Source organism: Poecilia reticulata, chromosome 1 (assembly GCF_904066995.2).
Source record: "Poecilia reticulata chromosome 1, P_reticulata-male-v2, whole genome shotgun sequence".
NCBI classification, from domain to species: Eukaryota; Metazoa; Chordata; class Actinopteri; order Cyprinodontiformes; family Poeciliidae; genus Poecilia; species Poecilia reticulata.
Genome location: NC_088830.1, coordinates 10,866,076 through 10,893,865, shown reverse-complemented (window position 1 = coordinate 10,893,865; position 27,790 = coordinate 10,866,076). Strand labels below are relative to the sequence as shown.

At 40.5% G+C, this 27,790-nt stretch overlaps 2 protein-coding genes across 2 annotated transcripts; both read right to left on the bottom strand.

The window, feature by feature from the left end:
- Positions 1 to 267: 267 nt before the first annotated feature.
- On the bottom strand, positions 268 to 5,968 carry LOC103463115 (nucleoredoxin-like protein 1). Its single transcript, XM_008406320.3, has 4 exons — positions 2,713 to 5,968; positions 1,264 to 1,528; positions 1,067 to 1,156; positions 268 to 965 (listed from the first exon to the last, which is right to left on the bottom strand). The coding sequence occupies exons 2-4, from the start codon at positions 1,497 to 1,499 to the stop codon at positions 593 to 595; spliced, it is 699 nt and encodes a 232-aa protein (XP_008404542.1). The 5' UTR covers positions 1,500 to 1,528; positions 2,713 to 5,968; the 3' UTR covers positions 268 to 592.
- Positions 5,969 to 6,098: 130 nt separating this feature from the next.
- Positions 6,099 to 27,039, bottom strand: LOC103463461 (procollagen galactosyltransferase 1-like). The gene is made up of 12 exons (XM_017304555.2): positions 25,396 to 27,039; positions 20,966 to 21,076; positions 20,767 to 20,884; positions 19,248 to 19,382; positions 15,044 to 15,248; positions 14,825 to 14,944; positions 12,139 to 12,215; positions 11,939 to 12,045; positions 10,323 to 10,455; positions 9,058 to 9,185; positions 7,548 to 7,754; positions 6,099 to 7,466 (listed from the first exon to the last, which is right to left on the bottom strand). The coding sequence occupies exons 1-12, from the start codon at positions 25,611 to 25,613 to the stop codon at positions 7,196 to 7,198; spliced, it is 1,830 nt and encodes a 609-aa protein (XP_017160044.1). The 5' UTR covers positions 25,614 to 27,039; the 3' UTR covers positions 6,099 to 7,195.
- Between the last annotated feature and the right edge of the window lie 751 nt (positions 27,040 to 27,790).

Below are 27,790 nucleotides of genomic sequence, written 5' to 3'. Positions count from 1 at the left end.
ATAGTATAGCTGAGCTCTATGTTAGCATTATAGCTAGCTCAGCCATAGTGCTAACATTAGGGCAAAAGTAGAAAATTAAAATACTTTTGTTTACTGGTATCAGTTTTATTCCTCTGCTTGGTGTAGATAACGTTGGTATTTACAAGGCGAGTTACAAAACTCGAGGAGAATTACAAAACAGAGATAAAACTCTTTAGAGTTTTATCTCTGTTTTGTTTAACAGAATTAAGCAACATTTTTCAAAAATGTTTGATGTAAAGTTAATACTTTTTAGTTTCTTATCTTTGGTATTTTATTTGCAGACGTTTTTATCCAGAAAACCTAAAAAAAAATAAAAGGAAAAAAAAAAATTTAAATTTAATTCAACAAATGTCTTTGTACAGTTCTGAGTATTTTATCTATAATAAAAAAATATAGACCATTAATTTTTTTACTTAAATACATAATGTATAATCTATAATTTCACATTTTTTGAAAACGGTGTTGGGTCACAGCAGCAACAACAGGTGTGGTTTGTTTTTAGATGAGCAGAATTAGATTGAAGACAGCAAAAAAAACAGTTAAGCTATATCATAAAAAATCAAAAACTCTTTCATCTCTTTCGCCAAATTCCTCTATCTGCACTCTTTCTCTTCATGTCCCATGCTTCGTCTTTTTCCTCCTCGCCGTTCCCGTCCTTTCCCTTCACCCACAACTTCCACCATCTCTTGTTCCTCTTGTCGTCTTCGGTCTTGTACTTGAGCCTCCTCACGGGGTCGGTGGCGCTCCGCAGGTTGGGGTCGTCGAACTCCTCGTTGAGCATGAAGGTCCGCTCCACCAGCTCCGCCGACTCCTGCCAGTTGCGGAAGCAGTCGGTGCCGAGGCGGCAGATGTCCCGCACGGCGTTCGGAGAGAGGACGGAGCCGTCGGGACGCAAGACCACCACCGCTGGGACGTCCTTCACCTTAAACATGGCCTGGAGCTCCCTACGCCACATGAGAGATCACTAAACTTATTAAAACTAATCTATTGTATGTATGCATTTATATATATAAAAAAATAAATAAAAAAACCATGAGTCACCTACTTTCTGTACGGGTCGTCAAACCCCAAAAACAAAGTCCTTTTGTGGAGCTCTTTGAGGATTTCTCTCTGCTGCTCCTCAGATTGGTCCAAGCTGAAGAAGACAGAAAGAAATCATGTCAGAGAGTCAGCAGTGGAGGCCAGTGTTGAGGAAGGAGATGTAAATAAATAAAAAAACATCAGAGAGGCGAAGATGCAGACCTGATGTAGATGAGAGCGAGCAGTTTGGGGTATTCGATGTACGCTGGATCTTTCAGCTTCCTGAAGAAGCTGCTGAGGACGGGCACAAACCTCTGGCACTTCTCACACTCGGCCGACGCAAAGAAGAGCAGCAGGACGCGGTTCTCCAGGATCCCGATGATCTCGCGCTCCGTGTTGAGCTCGTCCTGGTCCGAGTTGTTCTCCACAAGAACTCGGTCGAGGAACAGGTCCACCATGTTGGCGGGCAGCGATGGGGAAGTCCTCCCTAAAAAATGTGTCAATATACCTTTAAATGTCTCTCCGTGTGGTTACATTCCCGCCACAGGCTCCAGCAGCTCTAGATGAGTTATTTGGCAGGTCTATCATATAAAATGAGACGTGTATGTTTATAGTCATGATGTTACTAAATGAGAAAAACACGAACAGTTCAGAGACATTTCACGACTGCGGCTTTCATCCTGATACACCAGTTTATGAAGCTTAAATTTTGACTTTAACTCTGAGAGAGATTTGAAAACTAAGAAAACATGATGCGCAGCTTAGTTAGGGAGGAATTAAGAACAGCGGCAATATAAAGAGATCGGGAAGATGGGGAAGTTCAATAATCATCCTTTCTGTGGGTAAATATTTGCGCTCCTCCTTGTTCAACACCATTCTGAGTTTTTCCTTCTTGCTTTTAGAGGTGTGATTTGAACTATTTACGACAGAAAATTCAATTTTTTAGGTTGTGCTTTGTGTTCAATTTGAAATTTAGCTTTAAAACTGTGGATTTCATTGATTGTTGTTTTGTTTTTTGTCATTTGAGGTCATCAGAGACCAGAAAGAGACACTTCTGACCCTCAGGGCGAGTTTTCCCCTCATGTGACCTACAACTGTTCTTATGTCTCACTGGCTAACCGAATTACTTATTAAAGTAAAAGCTTTATGTGTGTGTGGGGGGGCGGGGAAGTAACATATGATAACTAAATAAATAAAGCACCTAAATTTCAGAATAATTAAAAATCGGTAACAAAAATAAAGTTCAGCTTTAACTATTGAAAAAAAGAAGAAAAAAAAAAAAGAAAAGAGAAAAACTTGATGTGTCTGATCCAGCCTGTGTTTCTGCAGGGCGGGAATTGACAGTGATAACAGCACAAATTAGATTTGGCTCTCTGGCACTGAGCGGCGCCAAATCCGTTAGAGACTATTGGACTGGAGGCGCACAGGACCGACGGGAATGAGGAGAGTTACGTTTGTAATCTGAGCAGCATATCGCGCCTCACCTGTGGGAGAATGACGATTTACTGGAATTGTTAAACTGGAAGAAAAAAGCAATTTCCCCAACTATTAGGTCCAGCTTTTTTTTTTTTTTTTTTTTTGGAAGCCGATTGATGGCGCCTGATCTACGCTAAGCTTCATTTTTGTCAGCTGCTAATTTAATAGCGCATCAATCTGCACAAAATAACTCACCTTGAAACTCCTCACACTCCTACGAGAAATAAATCCGCAGCTTCCCTCCTCCTCCGTCAAATCGTCCTCATTTTTATTTGATCCGTCTTCATTCTTCTTCCTTTCTTTCTGAATCCTGCGAAGTTTGTTATTTTTAGTGACACCTTTCGCTGCCTCCTCGCCCCGCTCTGTAATTTGTTTCAGCCTGCACTCCGAGGTCCACCGAAGGAGATTAGAGATAGCTGGAGGTGTGGCAGCGCAGTAATTGAGGGGTAGAGGTTGCTTTTCAATGTGTGTGTGTGTGTGTGTGTGTGTGTGTGTGTGTGTGTGTGTGTGTGTGTGTGTGTGTGTGTGTGTGTGTGTGTGTGTGTGTGTGTGTTTCTAAAACTCTCCGCTGAACAGCAGAAATCTTATTACTTCAAATGAAGAAGGGAGGGGAGGAGGGGAAGGATAAAGGAGAGGAGGACAAATTGGATTGCAAAGCGAGGACGGACATGCACAGTGGGGTAGAAAGACGCACTGTGGGAAAATGTAAAATGGAGTTAGATAGGTTTGAAACAAGCGTCGAGTGAGACCAATGACCCTGTTTCACCCCCTCCCCCCTCTCCTCCCTCCTCCTTCACAGAAGTGTCCGCGCATTAAACCTTTAAAGCACAACACTGAATCCTTTGGGCCCGGCTATCAGGGTGATTTAAAAGCCAGCATGCGACAGAGAGGCGAGGAAATGAGCCGGGAATGAAAGTCGCCGCGGTTTGATGCCGGTTCTAGTGAACCCCGGGTTGCAGGCTGGAAAACACGCTTACTGATCCACAGAGGCAGCCAAACACTGTAAGCACCCAGGTTAATCTGAAAGAGAGAGGGAGGGAGGTAAATATAGAGAGCTAGAGATCTAATAGGATTTTCATTTGAGTCACAAACGTCACACGCACCGAAACAGTCCCGCGGAGAGACGCACACAAGCACGGCTTCTGGACATTAACATCGAAGTGCGCACAATTGCGTGCCAAAGCTCGTTAGCTCCGCTTCGCGACCGGTGCCAACGCGTTTCTGCCTGTCGCTCAGCTGTAATATGACATTAAATTATGTGTCAGGGGGAATTTTTCAGATCTGTTGGCTTCCCTTCAGCAGCTCATTCAGACTGTCACCCGCACGCGACACGAGAGGGCGAAACACGGGAACGAAAGGCAGCATGTCCAGCACGTGCTACTCTCACTGCGTGCACTTCCTGGGCTTCCGGGTTCAGGTTCTACTTAGGTTTTGCACTGGATCAGAATCAAAAGAAACCTTGTGTAATATATATCACACTATGCAGCGATAAATTCATTTACACATTCACAGACACAGAAAACGCCAATGAGAAATACATTTCCTCCATCGCTTTGGCGCCCACTCTAGCTGGGAGCCCCTATGCAGAGGCTGTAGGGTTACCGCTTTTGCTTTACTGTATGTTTAGACACCTTGAGGTTGGGACCAGGCTTGAATGTGTCAAAATGTAACTGATTTTTACAAGTAATATTGGCCAAAACATTATGACCACTGAGAGGCCAAGTTCTGACATTTAGAAAATCAAATCAAACTCTGTTCCTGATTAACTGCAAAGGGTTTGTGTCAATATGTTCCCAAAATTGTTTGCAATCCTTTCCAGACAGGTAGATGTCAAAGTTTCTCGTCTATTCTAGATTTTCTGTAGACCGGGGCAGGTTGTTTTGACTTTTTGGGGGATTTTTCAGCCCACTTCATTCTGTCAGAAAGGTTCTGTTTCACATGATTTTGTTCACCATTAGAGACATTCTGTTGGTGTTTAGAGGGAGGGGTCCAGTAAACAGTGGCAGAGAGCATTTTATACATGCAAATACACCCTGGAGTCTAAAAAAAAAGTTATTTGAATTGAAAAGGAGAAAATAAAGCAGCACACTCATTCAGGAAAGATCTTTAAAAAAAAAAAAAAACGGAAAGCAGCACTGGGTTAGTGATGTTTGATTTGCAACAGCGGGGGTCTGTGTTTTTAATACAGCGAATCAAATGCAAACTGCAAGCTTTAACTTTACACCAGAGCAAACACCCCACTGTTCAGCTGAGAAGAAATGCAATTACTGAATGAAAGGGTGATAGCGACTTGAATCATTACAGAGATAATGCACAGTGGTGTACTCGTTTCTCCAACACTTAATAAAGACATTATTTCTCAGACTAATTATATATATATATATATCAGTCTTTTTTGCTCCTGAATTAAATAGGAAACTTTTTTTTTCTCTCCTTTTGAATCTGTAAAGCAGAAAGACAAAGAGGGAGCTCCACAGGTCAACAATGAATAACAAATGAGAACAGAAACACAGAATGAGGATAAGTAATTGTGGCCTGTTGTAATCCAAACTGACCATTATGTAATTACGGAGAGGGCAAACACCAGGAAGTGGTAATTAAAAGAAGTCTGAGCTGCACCGTGGGTCGGCTTGGGCTGAAACAAACAACCGATTGCCAAAAGATTCAGTCCAGATGTTTTAAGTCCAGCAGCTTCAGCTGACGCTCGGGACGTTTTCTTTTCTTTTCCGTTTCATTTAAAGTGTCTTGCAAAAGTATTGCTATCCTCTCGAATGCTTAGGTGTTTTCTCCCACTAACTTCAAAGCATGTTGTATTGACCTTTCCAGTGAATCTCTGGCTGTACGTTTATGGCTTTCAGTGCTCAAGGAACAAAGAAGTTGGGGAGCTTTCTACTGAACCACTTAGGATAATTATGTCCTGGATCAATGACAATCTCCACCAGCGTACATCTAGTTTAGTTTTTTTTACTTTATGCTACAATCTGGAGACACATTCGCTGCACTTAAGTTATCTGCATTCAACTCGTTGTGAGACCCGCCAGCAGCAGTTGACTGGACCTCTGTCGAATTAGGTCAGTCACTATAAAGAGGGTGAATATTGATGCAGTCACTTATTTTAAGTTGCATATTTTGTAGAAATCAGTTTTTCACTTTTTGTTAAAAAAAAAAAAAAGAACGGCACATTTTATTGGTCATGTAAAAGTATGAAAACTTTTTATATACACTGTTCAGACAAACATTTATTTGTAAAAAAAAATTGGAAAAACATTTTGTAAAACTTCTTTATGCTCTGCTTTGTGTGTCTCAGCCACATTAAATCCTAATAAAATAAATTGAACTTTGCAGTTGTTGACACAATGTCTTAAAGGGCTTTGAATGCTTCTACAAAAAGCCGATTGGCAAGAAAGACGTGCAGAAAACAAAGCTGAGACTTAGTTTTTTTTTGTTTGTTTTTTTTTTAAATCTATATTTGCAAATTTAAACAAACACGCAACACAAGCTGCTGGTTTGCTAATAAATCCTGCAAAAGGTCAAGAGCAGAACCCCCCCCCCCCAAAAAACACAGAGACAATCAAACCTGCTACTGTCCAAATGTGGAAACGTTTCTTTGGCAAGAAAAGACTCAGATACATTCATCGTTGAAAACAAAAGAAACGTCTGAGGTTTGCCTTAAACAAGACGATAAGAGACACTCAGAGAAACGTTGGTGTCAGGACCTCAGGCAGGCATAACAAGATACATCCAAAACAGAAAGCAGGAACAATTGAACATATTTTGTCAACTACAATTGTTTTTGTTTTTTATTGCTTCCATCATCTGCATTAAACCTAAAATTAAAAAAAAAATTATAAAAAAAAAAAAACCTAAATTTTTTGGTTTAAAAGGCCACAGATTGTGGACATGCAGGAGCTGACAAACATAAACACCCGAGGAGCTGCAGAGTCAGTCCATGCAAAATAAAATGTGATCCAATTATTTATTTTAACCCAAAATATACTCCTATATTAACAATAAGATAAGGTTGCAAACTAGAATTTGCAGCAGGCGAAGCTAAAAATGCCACATCAGGAGTTTTGCACAGGACATATTTACTGAAAAAGTGTTTTTCTTTTCATCTTAAAGGCAAAATGTATATTCTGTTTTACAGTTCATTACTGCCCAAACATGTTGTTCTTTCAACAAGTGGCTTTTTTTAAATCTGTGTACTCCCTTTACCGACTGATCAAATGCCAAATTTAGATGATTAATCCAATAATCGATTAATCCACTTGCATATATGCAACCTTGTTTTCTTTTTCAGATGCACAGAAAGTCTAAGTGAACGTTTGCATTAGTTTCAGAAAAGTTGATGTACAAAAAAAATTAAATAAAATAACTGGATCACACTTAAAGCAAGACATTTGTATCGACTGCAATAAATAAACCAAAAGGTGTTAGCAGACTCTTCAAGAGTTAACTCGACATCTAATCTCTCAGGAGAAAGATCCATTAGTGGAGCGAGAAATCTATAAGGAAACTGTTTTTTCCCTGGTGAACTAAGCCTCCATTAGCTCTGCCTCTCAGGCTGTTTTTGATCATGTTCCCTCCATACTTTCCTCTGTTCTCTGCATCACAGCTTTTTTCAGTCTCCCTTGTCTCCGTGCCTCGGAGCTCTACTTCTCCCTTTTCTTCTTCTTCTTCACAGCTCGTCCCGCGCGCTCACGTTCTCCAGCTCGGACTGCAGCACGTCCGAGTTCTGCGCCTCGAAGCTCAGCTCGCCCTGCTCCTGCGTCTTCCTCGACCTGGCCCGGTCCCAGTCCGTCTTGACGGTCTCGTTGTCCCACACCACGGATGTCTCTGTGTCGCTGATGTAGCCCGCATCCCCCGTGTAATGGGTCGGGTACACCAGCAGCGGCTCGGCGGAAAACGCCCGCAGGTCCCGCTCCTCGAAGGGAGCCATGTACTCCGAGCTGGCGGGGCAGAAAACGGGGGGTCGTGTAAAAGAAGAGCGCCGCGCGGAGGACGACAGAGAAAACGCGGGTTGGACTCACATGGGGTGCTTGTTGTACATGACCGGGAGGAACTCGTCGACGGGGAGCATCTTGCTCAGAGGCTCGGCCATGAGGAGCTTCTGGGCTCCCTGCAGAGACAGCATGTAGCCCAGCGTCCAGTAGGAGTAGTCGGCCTCCACCAGGTTGTGGACGTTCGGGACGGACTTCTCCGGGTGGTCCACCTGCATCCGCTTCCGTCCGATGTATCTGAGGCGCCATTTGTCAGATTACCAATTAAAACAGAGAAAAAAGTTGTTGTTTTTTGTTTGTTTCACCTTGTGAAACAATAGTTCATACAAAACTTTTAGATTTAGAAATAACCACCAAAACATAAAATACACAGAAACCTCATTTTTTCTCACTATTAGTTTTTTAATTGAAAAAAAAATAAACATTTTTGCCAACTTTGCATTAAAGTGCAAATAATGCAAATAAAACCGATTTAATAATGGCAATTTCAATTTAAAGTCTAAAGTTGGAATTTTTAATTAAATTTTAAAGCAACTTTGCATTAAATGTGTCATTTTTGCCGAAAGACACTTCATGAAACAGTTATAAACATTCATAAAGACTTCTTCATGTTCATTACAGATGTTATGTCATGTTTATGTCAGTCTTATGTACACCCCGTCAAATACAGTGTTACCGAAGGTTTTTTCCAGGTTAGCATAACGAGCTGATGTTAACGGCTCTTATGGAAACATTATGATTCAACGTTGAGCTACAGGGATTTTATTAACCTCTTTTACTATCCTGCTCAGACGACATACATTTTAAACTTCAGATAAATGCATAAAAGGAATGGTGCAAATGTAAAACCTTTTTTTTTCCTAACCTGATTCCCCCCCCCCCCCCAAGTTAAGATTCATTTTAATAGTTTTTAGTTATTTTTTAAACCTTTTTATTCATCTTTTCCAAGGCCACCACAGTCTTATGTGTATGTTTTAAAATATCACATCCATATCATTACAGTCTAACAAAGAATATTGAAACTGATGGCTGTTAAAATATCAGATTAAACATTGTGAATGTATCTAAACTCCATTAACATGGAGAAGCAAAGCATTAGGTTTTCAATATGGAAGAAACTTCCAAAACACTGCAAAACCGCAGAAAAACTGAGTTCCTGTAAATCAAGGCTAAAACCCCCACCAGGCTTCGATTAATTACAACTGGGACATTAGTCCATATATTTGAGGCACAGTTGCTTTACGGTCTTGACGATGGCATTTGGCAAACATTAATGTTTATTGCTTGTTCCATAATTTGCCACTGCATCACATTTCTATGGTGTAAAGCCCTTTGAACTGCCTTTCTGTAAAAATGTGATAGTCAAATAAACACTGCAACTTTCTGGGGGGGTTTTCTGAGCCGATGCTCAGCATCTGTGCTCGCTAGCAAAACGCTAAAACAGAACATTTCCAAACCACCTGGATGTCTGGTGGAGAAATGTCATGTTTGACAGGAGGGATTATTTTGGGGGTAATCTGGGTTATGTCTATTTACTCACATAAGATCCCAGTCCAGTTTGTGTGTGGTCACTTCCTGCAGCAGTGCCTGGAGCCGGCGTTTGAAGAACACCTCGAAGCGGAGGTCGTCCTCCAGCACCAGGGTCGTCTGGAGGCCGCGGTCCACGATCTGAACGGGTTCACAGGGACACAAGGGTTTCAGCCGAGGCAGCAAGAGGCGACTTTCTGAACCATAAACCCATACTGCTGCAGTAACAAGCCCAATGGTTATTTAATAGGGCATTTAATGAAGCAAACAACTTTTTACGGTGCCTCTTTTTTTTTTATCTTGTAGCTGCGAAAAAGACAAAACAAAACAGCAAAAGTGATTCAAACTTGGATCCCGTTTTATTTCGTTCAATTAAACCGACTGTAACTTAAAACGTTTTTTTTTTCCCTCCTAGCGAAATAAACAATTTTCTTTTAAAAGTATTAGATTTGTGAAACCGCTGCTGCTTAAAAAGGTGCATCTCAACAAACATTACTACAGAATTTATAGATGCATTATGTACACAGTGATGTATTTCATGGTTTTATTTTTGTAAATTTTGAAAAGTGATTTATTTCAGCAAAAAAAATAAAAAAATAATCTGTTTTAATGCAGTTTTAGGACTTACACAAATGACCCGATAGCTGCCAGACTCTGCAGAGAGCATAAGCTACAAAATGTCACTGCCGAGTGTGTTGTGTGCAAGCAAACTTATGGAAAGTTAAGTGGAAGAAAAAAATGTGGGAGAAAAATCGATCCGTTGTGTTTAATCAAGTCTAAACCCCGACAAGGTCGTCTACCAGGAGCACTTTAGAGAATTTGGTGCTATATGCTAGCTTTATGGAGATGCCGTTTTCATTTTCCCAGCAGGCCTTGATGCAGTCTGGTCTAGTGACCATGCAGGTACTCTGCCTGGTTGGTCAGCAAACTTACCTGCCAAGTGGAAAATGGTGAAAAGAAAAAAACAGATCTGAATATAGAAACGAGCTAAAGGCGGCTAATAAAGCAACTTCAACATGGTGGCACATACAGTCAGTGTCTTTCTGTCACTACTACTCAATCATAAATAAAGGTAATAAAATAATATTCTCATATCTGATCCAAAGTCTTTCTCAATAGCAAACAAGAGCATAAAAAACACGAGCCTGAACTGCAAAGTTAATTTGTCTGAGAAAACCCGAGTTTCCAAACAACAAACCAATCCACTGATTAAACACAAACTGTTATCGGCCTTGTGCAGGGGGAACCGAATGCCTCTGGTGCGTTCAAGTGTCTCACCTCCTTCCAGATGTTGTAATGAGAGAGGAAACAACCCAGCTCGCCCTTGGTGAGAGGCCGACCGTGATAAGGGTCTTTGTATCCCGGCAGCATCTTAATCTCCATGGAATCTATATCAGACGTATTCAGAGCTCTGGCAGAAAGAGATGGGATTAAGTATAAACAGATGAGGGATTAAATCTATAAATTACACGACAGGAGAAAAATAAAAATAATAATAATTGACTTGCACAGAAACAACCAAACTTTATAAAATATGTTACACTGGAGTTTTCTTCTTCTTTAAATGATCTTAACGCAACTTTTGTTTATTCCCAAAACGGTGCTGCATTCGTCAGGTTTTTGTATTTTAGGGCGTCGGACGGCTGGACGGTTTCCAGGACGACTGATGAGGTCCCTCAGAGGTTAAGCTTGGACTCCGGGGACTCGCTTGGCGGACAGCTGACCCTCATTCTAGCGACGTTGGGCCCAATCAACTGAGTATAAGCCAGATCATAAAGTTCAGCCCACATGCTTATGGAGCAGGAAAAAGAGCGGAGCATTAACCGGCCGCTCATCTGGAAGAGCATAAAGCTGAACTAATTACACCCAACGACCTTTAGAGTTCAATCAATATGTCGTCTATAGCAAAGCTTATGTTCACTTTTCTACAGACTAAGTAGCTCCAAGGTGTTGGTGCCTGGAGATGTCTGCCGTTTCACGTCATTACAGTGATTATTAGGGGGCATTTTAGTTTCAGAATAAAGGTTTTCATAACATCCTCTGTTTATGGAGTAAAAATCTCCCAATACTTGTGACTCAAGCTTTCCTAACTTTTTTCTAAAACTCCTTTAGGTGTGTTTTAAAACATATAAAATCCAAACATTCACTATGAAAAAGGAGGATCGATGGAAAGAAGGAAGGAGGTAAGGACAGAGGTTACAGGACAAACGTCTACCATCTCAGCCACCATCAACCCTATATAGAAAGGAAGGAAGGAACCACAAGTAACATGACGGAAATGAGAGAAAGGAAGGAAGTAAAATATGAAACAGTAACAAAAGAACAACATTTAGCTGAACGGGGATTATTACAGTTGGAGTGGAAATGCAAGTATCATCCATGTTCTTGTTTGATTTCTTTGAATTTTTCACAATGTCACACAGGGAAGCAATGTGTTGAGGTGCTGCTTCAGGTCACCTGAACCTATCAGAAGTTCACAAAGCCATGACATCATCCCACAGACTTTCCCAAACTGTTTAAAGTCACTGTGACCTTCATGTATGTGAAAATCTTTAATTATCAAGCATCTAGCAAACAGAAATAATAGTAATCCTAACTGTTGTAAAACATGAATAATCCAGTCTGATGAAACACCAGACACAGTCAAAAAAAAAAAAAGAAAAAAAATTTAGATAAGAGTTTGTAAATATTTGAATCTTAGGCTTCGGCTGTATTTACACAGATGAAAGCATGTAAACCCACCTCCAGCAGAATAAACAGCGAGAACAGCTACTGTTCACCTGATTGTTTATGTCAGTTTCGGTGCTCTGCGGGAGGCGAGCGCACACGATCCAGAGGCGCTAAAAAAAAAAAGACGACAGGAAGGAGGAGAGGAAGACGACGAAGAAACATACTTGCCATCCACAGCGGCAACGACCTTACAGCTGATTTCCTGCTCGTACAAAGTTCTCAGCATTCGCTCGCGGCGGTCGACTCGACGAACCAGATTTATCATGAAGACCTGCGCACAAACGAATGCAGACGCTCACACACACAGACACATACGCTGGGCTAATGCGTATTCCTGACCGTAGGAGGTGGAGTGTGAGTATACCTCATCAAAGCCCATCTTGTTTGGATGCTTGGGAGGAAGAGACAGGAAGCTGGAGGGCTCCAGTGGAGGATTATTCACTGTTGAAGGAAAGGAGAAGAAAAAAAGAAGAGAATTTTACAAAAAACACAAAATGAAGAGCGTGAAATCATACGTTATACAAGTAAAAATAGAGGGGGAAAAAAAGTGAAATTAGAGCCGTAACTTTGTCAGTACAGGGAATTCAGTTGCACTCACCTAGTGAAATATAGATAATGGTGTAATAATGCAAGTTTAAATAATATAAAATATTTTTTAGGCTCTACAGCAATCAAAACCTTCCTGTAGTTGCTGAACAGCTTTTTGCCTCCTTCCTCTGGCATTTTGATGAGTTATTTTTGGCCATGAGCTCAAAGTCGACGTTCTTCATCTCCCTCCACACAAGGTAATTAAAGTCAAGACTCTGCCTGAGCTGCTCCAAAATGTTAATGTTATTTCCAAACAAGCAAAACAAGTCAGTGAAATTAAAAGATTACTGAAATCCACCAGTGACGTAAACAATTATGCGCATATCTGTTCTGCATGTAAACTTCTCACCAGAACCATAAACCCTCTACGGTAGTAAAGTTTTGCAAATAGCGCAGACTGAATATAGCACATGTATTTTTTTAAAATCACTAATAAATAGGGCTGTGCAATAAATAACACTCGGTTTTCACAGTCATACTGCACACGCGATCAATACTGCAAAAACTGCTTGAACTGCCATAAATATCAGACAATTAAATAAGCACCATGCAGTCAAGCGCTTTATATCAACAATATACATTTGGAGAAGCTTTCTGTGGCGTTGAGGTAAAGTCATTAAGAAAATACAACTAAGCCGTTTCTTTGAGAAAACAGCAGATGTAGCCAGAAGCAGCATGTCGAGACGGACACAATAAATCTAGTTTTTTCTTTTTTTCAACTCACTGAGATATGCAACGAACCGAAAGCGACGTTCACACACATCATCATGTTTTACTAATATTGTGCAGCCCTGCTAATGATCCTGATCTCCATTACAAGAACTTGTATCTAAAGAATCCTCACCTGGAACGTTCCTCTTCCTTTGTTCATTTTAAACTAGAAAGTGAAGCGCTTTGTTAAGTGGCCCAGGTGCAACATATTGGAATAATTCAGAAAGTGTACAGTAGATTGGAGCGGTAGAGGTTCAACTCCACCTGAATGTTCATAGATCTGTGATCTGGCTTCGGACCGATTTCTCAATGTGAAAGCCTCCAGGTTACTCGTTAGCTCCTTTCAGTCGGTTTGCATCTCAACACTGAAGACAGCGGGAGCTATAAATGAATAATCTAAGAGCTTTGAAATAAACCCTCTGCATATGTGCTGTACGTTTTGTGCCAGTTTTATGTGAATGCATGTTCCTGATGCCTGAAAAATGACTTAAAACACTTTTAGCATCCCAACAGACTTTTGATGGTTCCTCTTTGCACCATATCTTTAAATCTGAGACCTAAAACTCAAACTGATCCACTTCAACTGAACCGAGACCTTGGTTTGTAGACGGACCAGAGTTCACCTTTTTGGTCTGCATCAGAGTTCGATTATGCATTCACACCTCAAACACACCAGACTTTCTGGGCAAACAAACTAGAGTTTGATTAAAGTGGACTTAACAGGGCTGGTGTGAATGCAGCCTTAAATGAATATCTGCTGCAAGTCGCCTGCTTCCTGTAATTGGACCATCAGCAGGACTCTGCTAAGGCGGTAATTTAGCCATTTTGTTTAGTTGCATCGGAGAAGAAACGCATAGCAGCTGCAGGACTAGCGTCTCTCGTTTCTCCGTTGTATTCTCCATTTTTTCACACAAGTTTTCATTTATCAGATGAATCACTTGGTGTCGCTTTAAAGCTGCAGTACTTTTATAAAAATTTATTTTTACATATTTGTAAAAACTGTCACCATGTCATGAAAGATAATCTGTGGAATAAATGCAGCTCCTCTGCCTTCTCTCAGTGCCAATTAGAAACAACCAATCAGAGCCAGGAGAAGGGTCGTAGCGCTGTCTATCAACTTTGTGTACGTGCAGCTCATCTTATCCCCTCCAGCTTTGCACTTTGCTACAACTTCTTTCTGTTAGCAAAATCTGCCAGGAATGCTCACTTTTCCTGGAACAGTAAGTCGTTTCATTAGCCATTGAGCGGCGAGTACACAGACATAATTAACAGCACTAAGACATTCCTCCTGGCTGTGATTGGCTGTTTTTGACCGGGACTTGTGTGTGGCACAAAGATAAATGTGGGTCCCTGTCCAGCTTATTATTTTTAATTTTTCTCGCCTTGTTGCAAGGAAAGTTTCCTGAAGGGAATAAAAACAGAATAATCCTGATGAGGTGAAACAAAAATCTTGGATTACTAATTACTAAAAATTCAGAGAAACTCCGGTCAACTTAAAACAAAAATACTTCAGTTGCATTTAATTAAAATAATTTGGGTCCCACCAGTTAATTTGATACAAAAATTACAATTAGATGTTGAGTTTCTATGTTTCTCTACTACTGCAATCCAAAAATAAATTTATTTCAAGTCTTTTCTTTAATTCATCTTTCCCTGTGGTGCTAATCAGTGTCAGACAGTCGACATTTACCAAAAACAATTAAACAAAAAAATAAAAATTGGCACCAGTTTCACTGAGCTCTTTGACTCACCCATGATCTCAAGGTGAGTGTGCAGAAAGCTTTCCATCTCATCCTGCATGGAAGCATGGGAACGCATGGGCACCGGGAAATACCCGTAGGTGTCTCTGTTGCACACGTACATCTGCACGTCTGAGGAGGGGAGGGAGTGGAGAGAAGACAAACGATGCGACATGTGCGGGCGGATCAAAAACGGGACCAGGCAATCTCAGCTGCATTTTTCCTCCCCACCTGCCATGCGAGCAGAGTAAGCGAAGATAATGACGTCGTCCAGCGCCCAGCTGTACTCGGGGTGTGGCGGGTAGAAAGCCAGCTGACTAGATGCTTCTTTCCTCAGATCCACCAGGTAGGTGGAGTGGACCATCGGCACGGCGAAGCAGCCGCGGCGCTCCCGGCGGCGGATGGGCATGTAGGCCGGGGTGCGCTTGTAGTAACCCTGAGAAACAACATGGTTTGGATTCAGTGAAAGGAATCTGCTGACAACTGAAAACGTACAAAAGGGAAGTGGGCATGACCTTACAGTAATGATGCAAAAAAAAATTATTTATTAAAAATTTAAAATAAAATCTGCAGCTTCAGCTGGATAAGTTGTATGTAAATGTAAAGTTGGGAAAATAAGTATTTGATTTAAGTTTCTCAACTTGCACATAATAGAAAGATCTGTCATTTTCATTGTAGGTACATCTCAAGTACAGGAAACAATCCTGGAAATCACATTGTATGATTTTTTTATTTAATTAGCATTTTATTGAATGAAATAAGAATTTAATACAACAGAAAAAAATCCATTCAATTAAGAAATTCTGAATTTGTCCCAAATGAAAATTAAATGATGCTGTGACTCAAACAGCATCCTCAAAGAGGACAGAGATGCTGTGGCCAGGAGGGATCTCCAGTAGCAGTCAGTCTTGCAACGAATTTGAAAAAGCCTCTGACTGAAGACTGTTGCTGGCTAGAACTGACTCATGCTAAATAGCCAGGCAGGAGAGATGATGTTAAACAGCGACTTGTCCAGGATGACAGTTGTTGGCAAGCACTGCTAATCCACCTCATTTGCTTTTGCAGCTTCTTTTTAACGCCATCTGATTGTGTGGTTAGAAAGTCAGGTGGATGTTAGAGTCTGGAATATGATCCTCCCTCCTTCTCCACTCTTTGGTCTTGCTCTGCATCCATGAAGAGTCTCCTTTTCAGCCTCGTTGTTGCCATGGTTACGCATAGCAACTGTCCAAAACTAAAAAAAGTGAGAGCAGAAATCCTTGCAGCTGCACAGTTATCCGAAAACAGAGGGAATAATTGTCAAAAAAAAGCAATGCATCAAAAATGAATTTGGATTAAAAATACTTTATTAATTCCAGAAGGAAATTAAATGTTTAAATTAAATAAACGTCTAATGTAACATACCTACTCCAACATGCTCCCACTCCCAGTTCTAGACTTTAATATTTACATTAGAACAAAAATATTCTGACACAGAAATCTTGACCAGGTTTCCATAGCAGCAGGGATTTTAGCCCTTTTCCTCCACACAGCTCTTCATTGGTTGATTTTCAGCTCCATTCATAGATTTTCTATACTGGCTAGGCCCCTCCAGAACTTCAAGATGCTTCTTCTGGAGCCACTGCTCCGGGTCACCGTCATGCTGGACGACCGAGCCACGACCCATCTTCCCTCAGCCTCCTTCCACTGAGGGAAGGAGGCTGTCGCCCAAACTCTCACATTTAGGGCCCCGCAACCAGGCATCACGACTGGGATGCTATTCTTGGGACTGTGCTCATCCTTCTTCTTCCTCCTCCAAAAACGCAGAATGGAGTTTATGTCAAAATGTTCTAATTTGGTCTCATCTGACCTCCTGACCTTCTCCCACGTCTCCAATGGATCATCCAGATGGTCATTGCCAAACCTCAGATGGACCGGGCTGGACACGTGCACCCTGAAGGATTTAATCCATGACGGCATAGTGTGTTACTATGGAAACCTTTGAGACCATGGACCCAGCCCTCCACAGGTCATTGACCAGGTCCTCCCATGCAGTTCTGTCCTAATCCTCTACACTTTTCATGATCATTGATGCTCCACAAGGCCTGAATTTGCCTGGAGCACCAGACTGAGGGAGTCTGACCTTCATCCAAAGGTTTCCTCCATTTGCACCAGCACTTTTCACCAAACTGATTGACTTTTGTCCTGCAGCCTATGTTGTCCCTGGTGTCCTTAGACATCGCTTTGGTCTTGTCCATGTTGGACATTGGAGTCCAATTGAGTGAGTGTGTGGACAGATGTGTTTCATACAGGCACCAAATGGAGGACAGGAGGGGTTTACTGCAGGTTGGTAGGTGATCAAATACTTATTTCATGCAATAAAATGCAGATTAACTATTTACAAAAATTAGGGGTTCACTGATTGCGTTTCTCTGGCCGATCACTGAACTTTTAAAAAGCTTAACCTGCCGATTAAAATTTTGGCTAACACCATTTTTCTTGTCTGAGATGTTGCTCAATATAGCAAGAAAGTTGTGGAGTTGGCAACAGTGGGGTGACTATTGTGAATTGTAAAGACACAACTTGGTGGGTCGTTCTGTCAGTCAAACCTGGAGGACAGAGGTCGATTCTTAGACCTTTGCCAAGCTAGATAAGATCTGCTTCATGTGTAAAACTTGGCTGATCACCAATCTCCCAAAATTAAGGAAATCGGCACCGATAAATCAGCTGTCCGATAAATCGGTGCACTCCAAAAAAATGTATCTGATTTTCTGAATTTTTTTTTGGATTCTGTCTCTCACAGTTGAAGTGTACGTAGAGTGAAAATTACAGATCATAAGAGGAAAGCATGAGAAATCTGCAGTGTCTCCAATACTTATTTTCCCAACTGTGTAAAAAATAAAAAACTTACACCGTAGGTAAAATGAGTTTGAGAAATCTAAATTATGCAAAAGTGTTTGCATATTCAAGAAAACACACGTCACAGAGCTTTTGCTTAAGTAACTTATTTTAATGAGCAGAACCAGCTGGAGTTTTTATTAAAGCTAGCGTGGACAAACCCTGAAGATACTCCATAATGGAACATAATGAGGATGTGGGCTATCTGCACACCCGCCGAACAATTTTCTAATATCATTAAGCTTCCTTTGAGCTGAACGGAGCAAAAAATTTCAGTACACCTGAGAAATAAATCAGCTATCTTAATTACACATTAATTTAGCATGACGTGGAACCAATCCTTAAAGAAACAATGATTCATTTTGTGTTTTTTCTTCCTCTTCCACAAAAATATTTTTTCTTATGAATGCATGTAAAACAATCCTCAATAATGTTTTCTTTTTTGCTATTAAAATAATGAGGACATTACTTCTCTTTCATATGTCATGCACTACAGTGTTTCCCATTTTTCACTAATGCCTCAAACTAAAAGCCATGCTTGATGAAAAAAATCATCATAAATAAGTTTCTATCTGGAGAACCATTTAATTACTTATAAACACCATTTTCAAAGTTTTTTTGAAGGATTTATTGAACCCAGTTCCAGTTCTTCCTTGAAAGCTTTTATCCTGCAACTTTTAGGCATCAAATTCACAGTCAGAGTCTCCATTGCTGAGAGTCCAGTGTCGTTTCCTTTTCTTCATAAACTGACAGAGGCGTCAAACACGGCGACAACGTGACGTCAAATTTCTATTAACTTATTTTTGAATTTTTACAACAACTTCAGGTATTTGTGCTTTCAAATTCCATTACGTCTCTGGAAACTACAGAACCGTCTGCCCCCGTTTAAGAGTTGGACTAAAGTCTCCTGTTCAATAAATCATAAACACCAACATGCCCACGAGAAGCAAACCCAAATTTCTTACCAGAACCATATATATTCAATCATATTCCCACTTTAAAATGTATTTAAAAGGGTTTAGATTTATAATTAAAATCACTTTTTTTTATTTATTTGACCTTTCTAAAGATGATTCTGGAAACAATCTGGACAAACACGCAGCTGAGTTTGACTCAGCAGTTTGACCCAGGAACAATGCTCCACAAAACCCACAAATTGGAACATCTGCGATGGGTTTGGTCTCCGTCTCATTTGCTGCTCTGTTCTCTTTCTCCTCCTCTGAAGGTTTTCAGGCACATAAAACAGAAACATAAATCTCATCTGCCATCTGGGGAGTCTTTGAGGCTCTCGGATACATAATCTTTACAGTATGTTGGCTCTCTGTGTGCAGCGGTTCAAGAACGACGACGTGATGGGTGAGAGTGTCACATTGCAGAGAAAAATATCTCAGTGTAACATTTGAGCAGCAGCTGAACAGGAACTCTAAGAACATTTATTCTTCTTCAACTTCTATTACATAAACAACAATATTTACACCAAGGAATCTTCTATATGCAACGAATATTTACTGAAACAGATGCGAGGGACCTCGAGCGGACTAAAAAAAAAACCTCAGATTACCTGCGAAGTCATCCCACACCAGAAGTTGGAGTAAGCAGCTCTAGACTCCAGCATGGGGGCGACGATGGTCTTGTTTTCCCTCATCAGCTTCCACAACACGTCTCTGTCGGTGAGCAGGTTGTCACAGTCGGACATCTACAGAGCAAAGAGAGCGGCTAAATATTTACATACAATTACTCATCAACGTGTACGCGCCTGCAGAGAAAGCCTCCCCTCCCCTCTCCGTCTCCCCGGCGGATGACTCATCGGCAACGTGGTTTGATCACAGAGAGGGAGGCGAGCGCAGACGCTGCATGGATCTGCTCATCGTAATGGGTTAAAACAAGCCTTATGGGGTGTTGTTGTAGGGATATGCTATTAGTTTATGTTCTGCCATATTTTCCCTTAGTCTGTCAGAGAGCATTAACAGTCAGCAACTGCGGGGCAGCTGGGAGTCAAACAGCTGCTCAGGGGCATTTTATCCTCTTTTTTTTTTTTTTTTTAAAGAGGGAAGCACAAACATTTGCTCCATTTTATCAACCGCTATGCTTGTGCTCTGACTAAGACTGGCTTGATAGGGAATACAAAAACATTTAACTTCAAAAGAAAACCTCTACAACAATGAATGAATGAATGACTGAATGCTGAAAATGTTTGAAGCACTTGGGCTATTTTGTGTACCTGTACTTTTGCGATATGAAAAGGAGAGTTACTCCTGCTGATAGTTGCAGAAGAGCTGAGTCTAGTCACATTTTTAAAGTTTGCGTTGAGAACCGCGAGTGGAACAAGTGGTGTGTCTTTTGTACTCGACTCGAACGTTGGTGCAGTATTCTCTGAAGACGAGCCGTCAGAGAGGGTTCATAGGAACACGCTTGCTCTGCAAGACTAGGTTCACCTTCCAAACTGTCCAGTTTGAGTGAAACTGGATAGGTCAATGGGTCAACTATAAACTTAGCTTGAGCTGAAAATAAAATAGGGACAAAATTATCTCATGACATGATTTGCCATTATTTAGATAGGCTGAGAAAATGTATGCCATTAACTGTAAACATGTAAAGTCCTACATGCCGTGCTCTTCTGGGATGGGCATCTAAAGTCTCGTTGGCCTTTAGATAAGGACAGGAGGAATGCTGCTTGTAATTTTTTTCTCCTCAATTTGACGAAAATTTCATGAAATCAATTTCATGAAAATCTATTAAATCAATCTCAAAATTGGAGTTTCTTAGAAATTGTGCTTGTTTTTAAATCACTGCTTCTCATATTTTTTTTTATTAATCTACAATGGCCCCAACACTCAATCTTATATTCATCCCGGAAATTGCTTTAGCGTTTTAAAAGTGGATTTAGAGGCTGAGTTCACAAGTATTGCACTACAAGTGGTACCTGCTTAATCTATCTATGATACTAATGTCTAATAGCTTGTCCATGAAACAGAAAAAATCCAAACTCTCCCTTTCAATCAATCCAGGTTTTCCAAAGTAATGCAGATTACTTTGATAGTTAGCAGAAGTTTGAGTGTCATGACTTGGCGCCAACGTACCAGGAGGTAGTCGGCCCAGATCTCGCGGGCAGTGTCCAGCGCTGCCTGCCGAAGTTTCATCACGTGTTCATATCGGAGATTATTCCAGTGTTTTGGCCCCACTTCATCCTCAAAGGCACTGGGACATAAAAAGATGGGCCCATTTAAAGAAGAAAAACTAATAATAATAAAAATAAAAAAAACACTCAATGTACGTTACCTGTTTTCGTCATCAGGTCGCCACTCCACATAATGGTAGTAATTCTGCACCACGATAAGCCAGTCTCTCAGGATAGCTGTGGTGTTGTCAATGTTGTGATCTGTCGCCACCCTGTGGAGCAACAACAAGAGGAACTAGAACATTTCTGAGGAAATTTAACCAGGGCCTGCCCGTCGGTTGGTACCCAACATTCTGATGCTAAATATTAGCATCAATGCTACGTTTAGCTAAAGTAATATTAATAGCATGTGGAGAATCACAAGCATGTTGGCTAGCATGGATTTACTCCATTCAGTATGTTAAAACTAGTGTATAAGCTAAAATTAGCCAAAATGCTAATGTTAGCCTAAATGCTGCCTGTGGCATGGGGGGCATCACTAGCATGTTGTCTTACATTGACTTCCTCCATTCAGTGTGCTAACCATGGCTAATAAATTTATAGCCAAGAAGCTTATTTTAGGGAAAAAGCCAATGCTAATGCACTAGTGCAGTGGACTGCTAATGTTTGCGCTAATGTTAATGCACAAACATTGTTTCAGGCGACAAATTGTTCTTAGAGATTAATGGAGTTTACAGTGCATAAAGTTTAAATTTTGGAAATTTTTTGTTTTTAAGAATTTAAAAGGGAGAAAAGTAAAATTTGGAAAACTCATTAGGAAAAAAAGTTAACAGCCTCAGTTGTAATCAGTACATTAGAAAAGTACCAATAAACTAAATTCCACTGTTATCAAAATGAGGCCAAACAACATAAAACACTGGATTATTGTAATTTGGGAGATTATAGTAGAGTTATGATTACTGATGGGGAATCTGGAAAAACTAGATGAAATCCGGCGTAACGGCAGCCAGTCGCTAACATGAAGTTTACTGGTTTCCAACTATGAGCAGCTGGTGAGTCACGGTGAAAATTGTTCACATATTCTCATTCCTCTATATCACATTAAGCCTTCTTTAAAACAGCCACGAAAACATAAAACACACACCATAAGTGACACGATCGTTGCAGAGTAGTGAATTTTCACAGTTTTTATTCATCCTTTGCATCTTCTGCGAGTGAAACAAAAGCAGCTATGTAAACACAGATGCTGCTCAGCTCTTTCTTCGCCTTCTTAAAGCCAGTTTTGGAAAAAATAAATAAAATTCAGCCACCGACCTTTATAAAAACACTTTTACACACAAACATGCAGTGATTGTGGGGTACAAATATTAATACTCTAAGTCTTTCCTTGTGCTTAAAACTTAAACTGAAGCTATTTTACGCCAAACTAACATGAAGAAATTGTTTTGTAACCAGATATTTCTGGGCAGCTGATTGTTTTCTGTCTCTTCTGTTGAAATTTCAGACTTACTGTGCTTTCCCACGAATGAAAGCAGCTGTTTTAGGAATCACAACGCAAAATACAGTGTGTATAAATTACGACATGAACTGCATGTGTGCATTTTTAAAAACTCGCAAAATAAATAAATCAGTAAAAACTAGGCGATAAGTACTTAGAAATTTAATGTAACGATATTTCAAAAGCATTCACATTTGAAACAGGATTCTTTATACAAGTGTGATTGAAACTGCACATATTAACTGCATTTCATCAAATTTTCAAACATAGTGATATTTATTGATTCTCTTACGGAGCCAAACGTGGAGAAAATAGTAAAATTAACATTTCTGATAACACAGTCAGGGGGTTTATGTAACGTTAATTTATAGAGAAAACGATAAATTGAAATTCCTACAGGAAATTTTTCACGATAAATGATACAATAAATGCCCTCCACTAGCAAGAATTATTTCACAAACAAATTACTTCATTTTGTCCTGCTGAAGTGAATTTAGAAATAATTGTCAAGCGGGAAATGCCACAACACTAGTTTATAAAACTATGATACTTATAATAACCAACATGTATAATTACTTTACCATAAGTTTCTGTTTTCAAATAAGATAACTAGGCGCCCCATTGTAAGTTTGGGATCTTATTCCTTATTACGTTCTCGTTATAAAGAAACCTGTTTTGTATCTGGAGGTTAAACGATCTGTAGGACAAATGCAGCTCCTTCTTTTTACAGTGCCAGCTGTGTCTCTAACACGGTTCGACAGAATATTTTTAACATCTTCTCTTTGTGACTTCAAAGAAAAGGTGAAGGAAACTGTGTTCAACGTGTGTGAGGTACGCATCTTGAAACTCCTTAGAAATGCTATCAATCAGCATGAAAGCTGCCAATTTACTTCAGTTTCTTTAAAATGCAAACAAAATGTTTTAATAATTACCTAGGAGAGCCGAGATAGTTAAATTCGGTCAAAGTCTTGTTTATTAGAGCGTAGCCACCCTTAAAAAAAAGGGGTTTGGGGAATTTGGCTGAAAAAGCGAGGCAGTCGTCTACTGTCTGTGTTATGATAACAAATCCCAATGCGTGTTGGAGGGACGGGCAGCAGCAGCGAGAGCCGGCGAGTGAAAGAATGTGTAAAAATGACAGAAATGGATTTCCTCCCAAGCCTGTCACGTAGTGAGTGACAGTCAGCGTGCTGCCGCTGTTCGTTTCCCATGCGTCTGTGGCAAGTTAACACAGCGGTGTCATCTCCACGCCTACGTGTGACCGACTCCGCAATCCGTCTTCTTCGCTGCATCCGTCTAGCTCTCAGCGTGCTGGCAGGAGCGTCTGACTGCTGAGAGGTTTTCAATGTCCACAGGCAGCGATTTAAAAACAAACACACACAAAAAAAAAACAACAAAAAAAAATAACTGAGTGTCTTTTGAAGAGTAAATATTTGGGATTGGAGAACTATGCCCAAAGGATATGAAAGCTGAAACAAGAGAGAGAGGATTGAAACTGATTTATGAAACTGGCATCAGTCATTGTGCGCGTCACAGCAAAGCCCTCTGGGAGTTTGCATGCTGGTCGGACTCTGCTGCCAAGCGTTCCTTCTCACCTTGTCACACTGATGTCTGTAGGTAGCTTTCTTTCTTGCTTTCTTTTTTTTGTCTTCCTCCATCAAAAGGAAATAAAAAAAAAGTTTCTTGCAGAAGTATTGACACACCTTAAACTTTTTAACGTTTGCTGATGTCACAATCACAAAACCTTCACGAGGAGTGTGTGATCACAAAGTGGAATACGTGCCACAAAAGTTAAGACCATCAATAATTTGTTTTAAAGAACTTAAGATATTTGAAGGTCAATTTTTTTTAGGGTCGTTGTCGTTTAGTTTGGTTTTAATTTCAGTCTAGTCCGACTAGAGCGCCTTCTTCCGCACTTTAACTTGACAGAACAGCTATGTTTATATGTTGCGAATACAGTTTAACTCTGAAGTCACTTCTCGAGGAAACTGATTTTATTCAGGGGCATCAGAGTAAAGAAGGCTAAATACAAATGTCTGGCAGACTTTTTAGATTTTTTTGTGTTAGAAAAAAAAAACTAAAGCACATATTTTTCTGCATTCTGCTTCTCTGTTCCTGTTTCTTGCAGCACAAGCATAACAAAATGTCTGTGTGTGTCATGAAGTTAACCACATGAAAGGTCACGACCCCCTGACATAAACTGTGAAAGAAGAGCTCAACATAAACATTGTCGTTTGTCACAAAAAGATTTACAGATAATTGGGAAATCAAGCTCCAACTTAACACCTATTTGTGTCGTTTAAATATTTTTTAAAAATCCTTAGAAGTAAAATTCAAAGTCAGAACACAACTTCCTCTCAGAGCTTTTCTTTTTTTTTTTTTGCGCTCATGGTTTCCTTGTTAATCCCGCTGGACCATGAAATAGAAACAGATTCAACCTGTCAGGTATGAATGCTAATGAAAAGATTAAAACATTACACAGTTCTTTTTTAATGGAAGACGAATAAATAAATAAATAAAAGAAAGCAGAAAAAGGGAAGTGAGAGAGCCTGAATCAAGAGTAATCTGTGCAGGATGACAGAACGCCCCGGAGCGAAGCTTTTCCTTCCTGCAAATACTTGTTGGACAAGCTTCATGGTCAATTAGGTTGGAAGAGTTTGAAACTCAGGTGCTTTTTTTTTTTATAAGTTCTGATTCTAGTTCAGACAAGAGGACGGGTGTGTGGAAGGGGGATGGAGGGGGCCTGGGTATGAGGAGAGAAGGGGAAAAAACGAAGGGGGGATGAGGGGATGATCTACTGTGACTGAATGGAACTTTTCACGGGCACGTCTCTGCAGGCGGAGGCCGCCTCATGGGTCCCGTTCTCCGGGCAAACCGGTCCACGCCCAGCGGAGAGGAAAACTCCGCTGAACGTATCAAATATAATCATTCATTATATGATTTGTGCGGATAAAGTGCACGTGCTTTCTCCACAAGTAACCGACTGTCCCAACATTAAAGTTGTCAGCGTTCATTGACAGCGTCTCTTAGCTACTCCCCGTTACATAAATTAAACTAAAACACATATTAATGTTTAATAGCGTCAGTGAAACTCACCACAGCGCTAAGCGGTCCTTCGGGTAGTTCAGCCGCTCGACGGCTCCGAGGAACAGCGGCAGAGAGTGGGCCGAGTTGCGGCAGACCAGCGCGATGACGACCCTGGGAGCCAGGAGCGGCGACTCGGGGCTCCAGCGCTCCTCCGGGAAATAACCCCAGCCCGAGCCCGGCAACAGAACGAACAGCAGGGCAAGCAGCAGCGAGGTAACCCGGAGCATGGCAGGGAGGGGAGAGAGAGGAAAAAAGACGTAGCTGACGCGGCAGAAAGTGGTAGCCAGAGAGGGGGAGACGGGGGATGCAGAAGCAGAGGAAGCTGCTGTCTATGCCGACATGGCGGAGGGTCTGGATTTAAAGGGGAAGGACAGGGCCGCGTCAAGGAGAACTCACTGTCACTTTAATGCCATTGTAATATATTATATAATCCACCGTGTGCACGGGTTATAGTGAAAAACATTAATGATAATGATTTAGCATTCAAATTCAGAAACTCTTACGACGGAATCCCCCTTACTTAAATAAATAACAACAACAACAACAAAAAAATTAACTTATGATTTCCATCTCGAGCGCTTCAGTTCTTCTTTCCCTTTAAGAACAAACCCAGCACCAAAACTCAGGAAGCAGACGGATCTGAAAATCAGAATGTTCTGTTCTGGGGAATGCTTTGAAAACCTTTGGGGGGAACGTTCTTTTTTTCCCCTATTTTACCCAAAAGTATAACCTTTGAAGATATAAAAATGCTGCGAATGCCAATTCAAGCTTTAATAAGTTGCAAAAGGTTTATTTTTAGTGGAGGGGAAAAGAGAGACATCCCTCAAAATATGATAAAACAACATACTTCAAGTAAAGAATAATACTCTTTTCATCTTTATATTTCATTTTAAAAAGATAGGTAATTTTCCTCCTCCCAATAATCTATGGGAAAATCTTAATTTGCATTACAGCAATAAAAAAAAGTCTTATTAAAAAAAAAAAACATTATTTTTGACATACGAGAGTTTAAGAGAGACCATGATGCTTGCAGCTGTGATTTGCATTGTGTTATATTTTTTACTGCTTCCTGTTCTGCAGTTCCTCTCTGGCTCTGACCAACTCCGCTCCACGAAGCAGCACATGTTTCCCTGAGTTGTCCGATGTGTCCTCCCTGTCAGACGGAGAGCTGCAGAGTCTGACGAGGAGCCTTCACACTTGTAGCCTGGTGTGTGTTGGCACACTCTGTGGGGCAGCTCTTCATGGTACACCAGTTCAGTAATAAGATCAGAGCTGGAGCCAGTTGGTGCAGGCTGGAGAGGGATAAAGGTCTGTGGCAGGCAGTGTCTCGTCTCTACAGCACAAAATAAAACAAACAACAAAAAAAACACAGTGTGGAAGCCAAAAAGACCGGATAGTTACCAAATCATTTAAGAGTTTGTTCATCTTTTTGCAAACCTTACCAGCATTGATATGAGAGGACAGGTTTTCTCTCAGGACGGAGTTAAACGGAAAGGCAAGATTTGACAAGTGGTATTAAATTTAAAAAATCACACACAGACACGGAAAGCTCAAGAGCCAACTGGCTTATAATGGAGCATACATTTCAAAAACACAAATCTTACCAAGTATATTTGTCTCCGTTTCTAGTGCCATTATCGTAGGACGTTTGAAATAACACAAAATTAACTGACAAGTAATATTTCGGTGTAGGAGCTTGTTTTAAGTTAATAATTATTGAATATTGATATAAAGTACTCGTTCCACTGGCAGATTTCTTCAATTCTATTCCCATTTTAAAAATAAAAAACATCTGTCAGTGGAACTAGTACTTTTTCACCAATACTGAGGAATTATTGACTTGAAACAAGTTCCTATATCTTGTGGAAAATGTATCTGTCAGTTAGTTTTGTCTTATTTCAAGCGTACTAAGACATTTCTACTAGAAATGAGGCAAAAACACTTGGTAAGATCTTCTATTTTTTTGTAAAACAGAAATGTTTTTTAACATTTAGATTTAACAAACAATTCCCAAAAACAGTGAGAATACTTTAAATCTACTGTAAATTTGTAATTTCCTTTACACCACTCAGGTTGAAAACCATAAATGCAGGCACAAATACCTCCAACCGGACACCCTTTTCCATCGTAATCTTTACAGATTAGGATGTAATCTGTAGAGATTATCAATGAGCTTTTTGTATAATTGTAGATGGATACCGGACCTGTCTACAGGCAGATTTGGTGAACTTCGCCTTGGTTTCCTCCAGATCTTTTACACACAGTTTACAAACTTCAGTAGGTTTGATGTCGGAAGCCATTCCTGAAGATTAATGCTAGCCTGACTTCAAAGTCTGTTCTTAATAACGGTTTCAATCTTCCTCCGGCTGGAAAGCCAGGCGTTTCATCCGTCTGACTCAGACTA

Bases quoted from the DNA above. Each gene is read 5' to 3' on its own strand.
- LOC103463115 (XM_008406320.3), bottom strand. From the start codon at position 1,499: ATGGTGGACCTGTTCCTCGACCGAGTTCTTGTGGAGAACAACTCGGAC. The intron at 1,157-1,263 runs GTCTGCATCTTC...TGTCTTCTTCAG, and splicing joins CTCGCTCTCATCTACATCAG to CTTGGACCAATCTGAGGAGC. The intron at 966-1,066 runs GTAGGTGACTCA...CATGTGGCGTAG, and splicing joins TTTGACGACCCGTACAGAAA to GGAGCTCCAGGCCATGTTTA.
- LOC103463461 (XM_017304555.2), bottom strand. From the start codon at position 25,613: ATGCTCCGGGTTACCTCGCTGCTGCTTGCCCTGCTGTTCGTTCTGTTG. The intron at 14,945-15,043 runs GTGGGGAGGAAA...TCCCCTCCTCAG, and splicing joins TTACTCTGCTCGCATGGCAG to ACGTGCAGATGTACGTGTGC. The intron at 9,186-10,322 runs GTGAGACACTTG...GAACCCGTTCAG, and splicing joins ATTACAACATCTGGAAGGAG to ATCGTGGACCGCGGCCTCCA.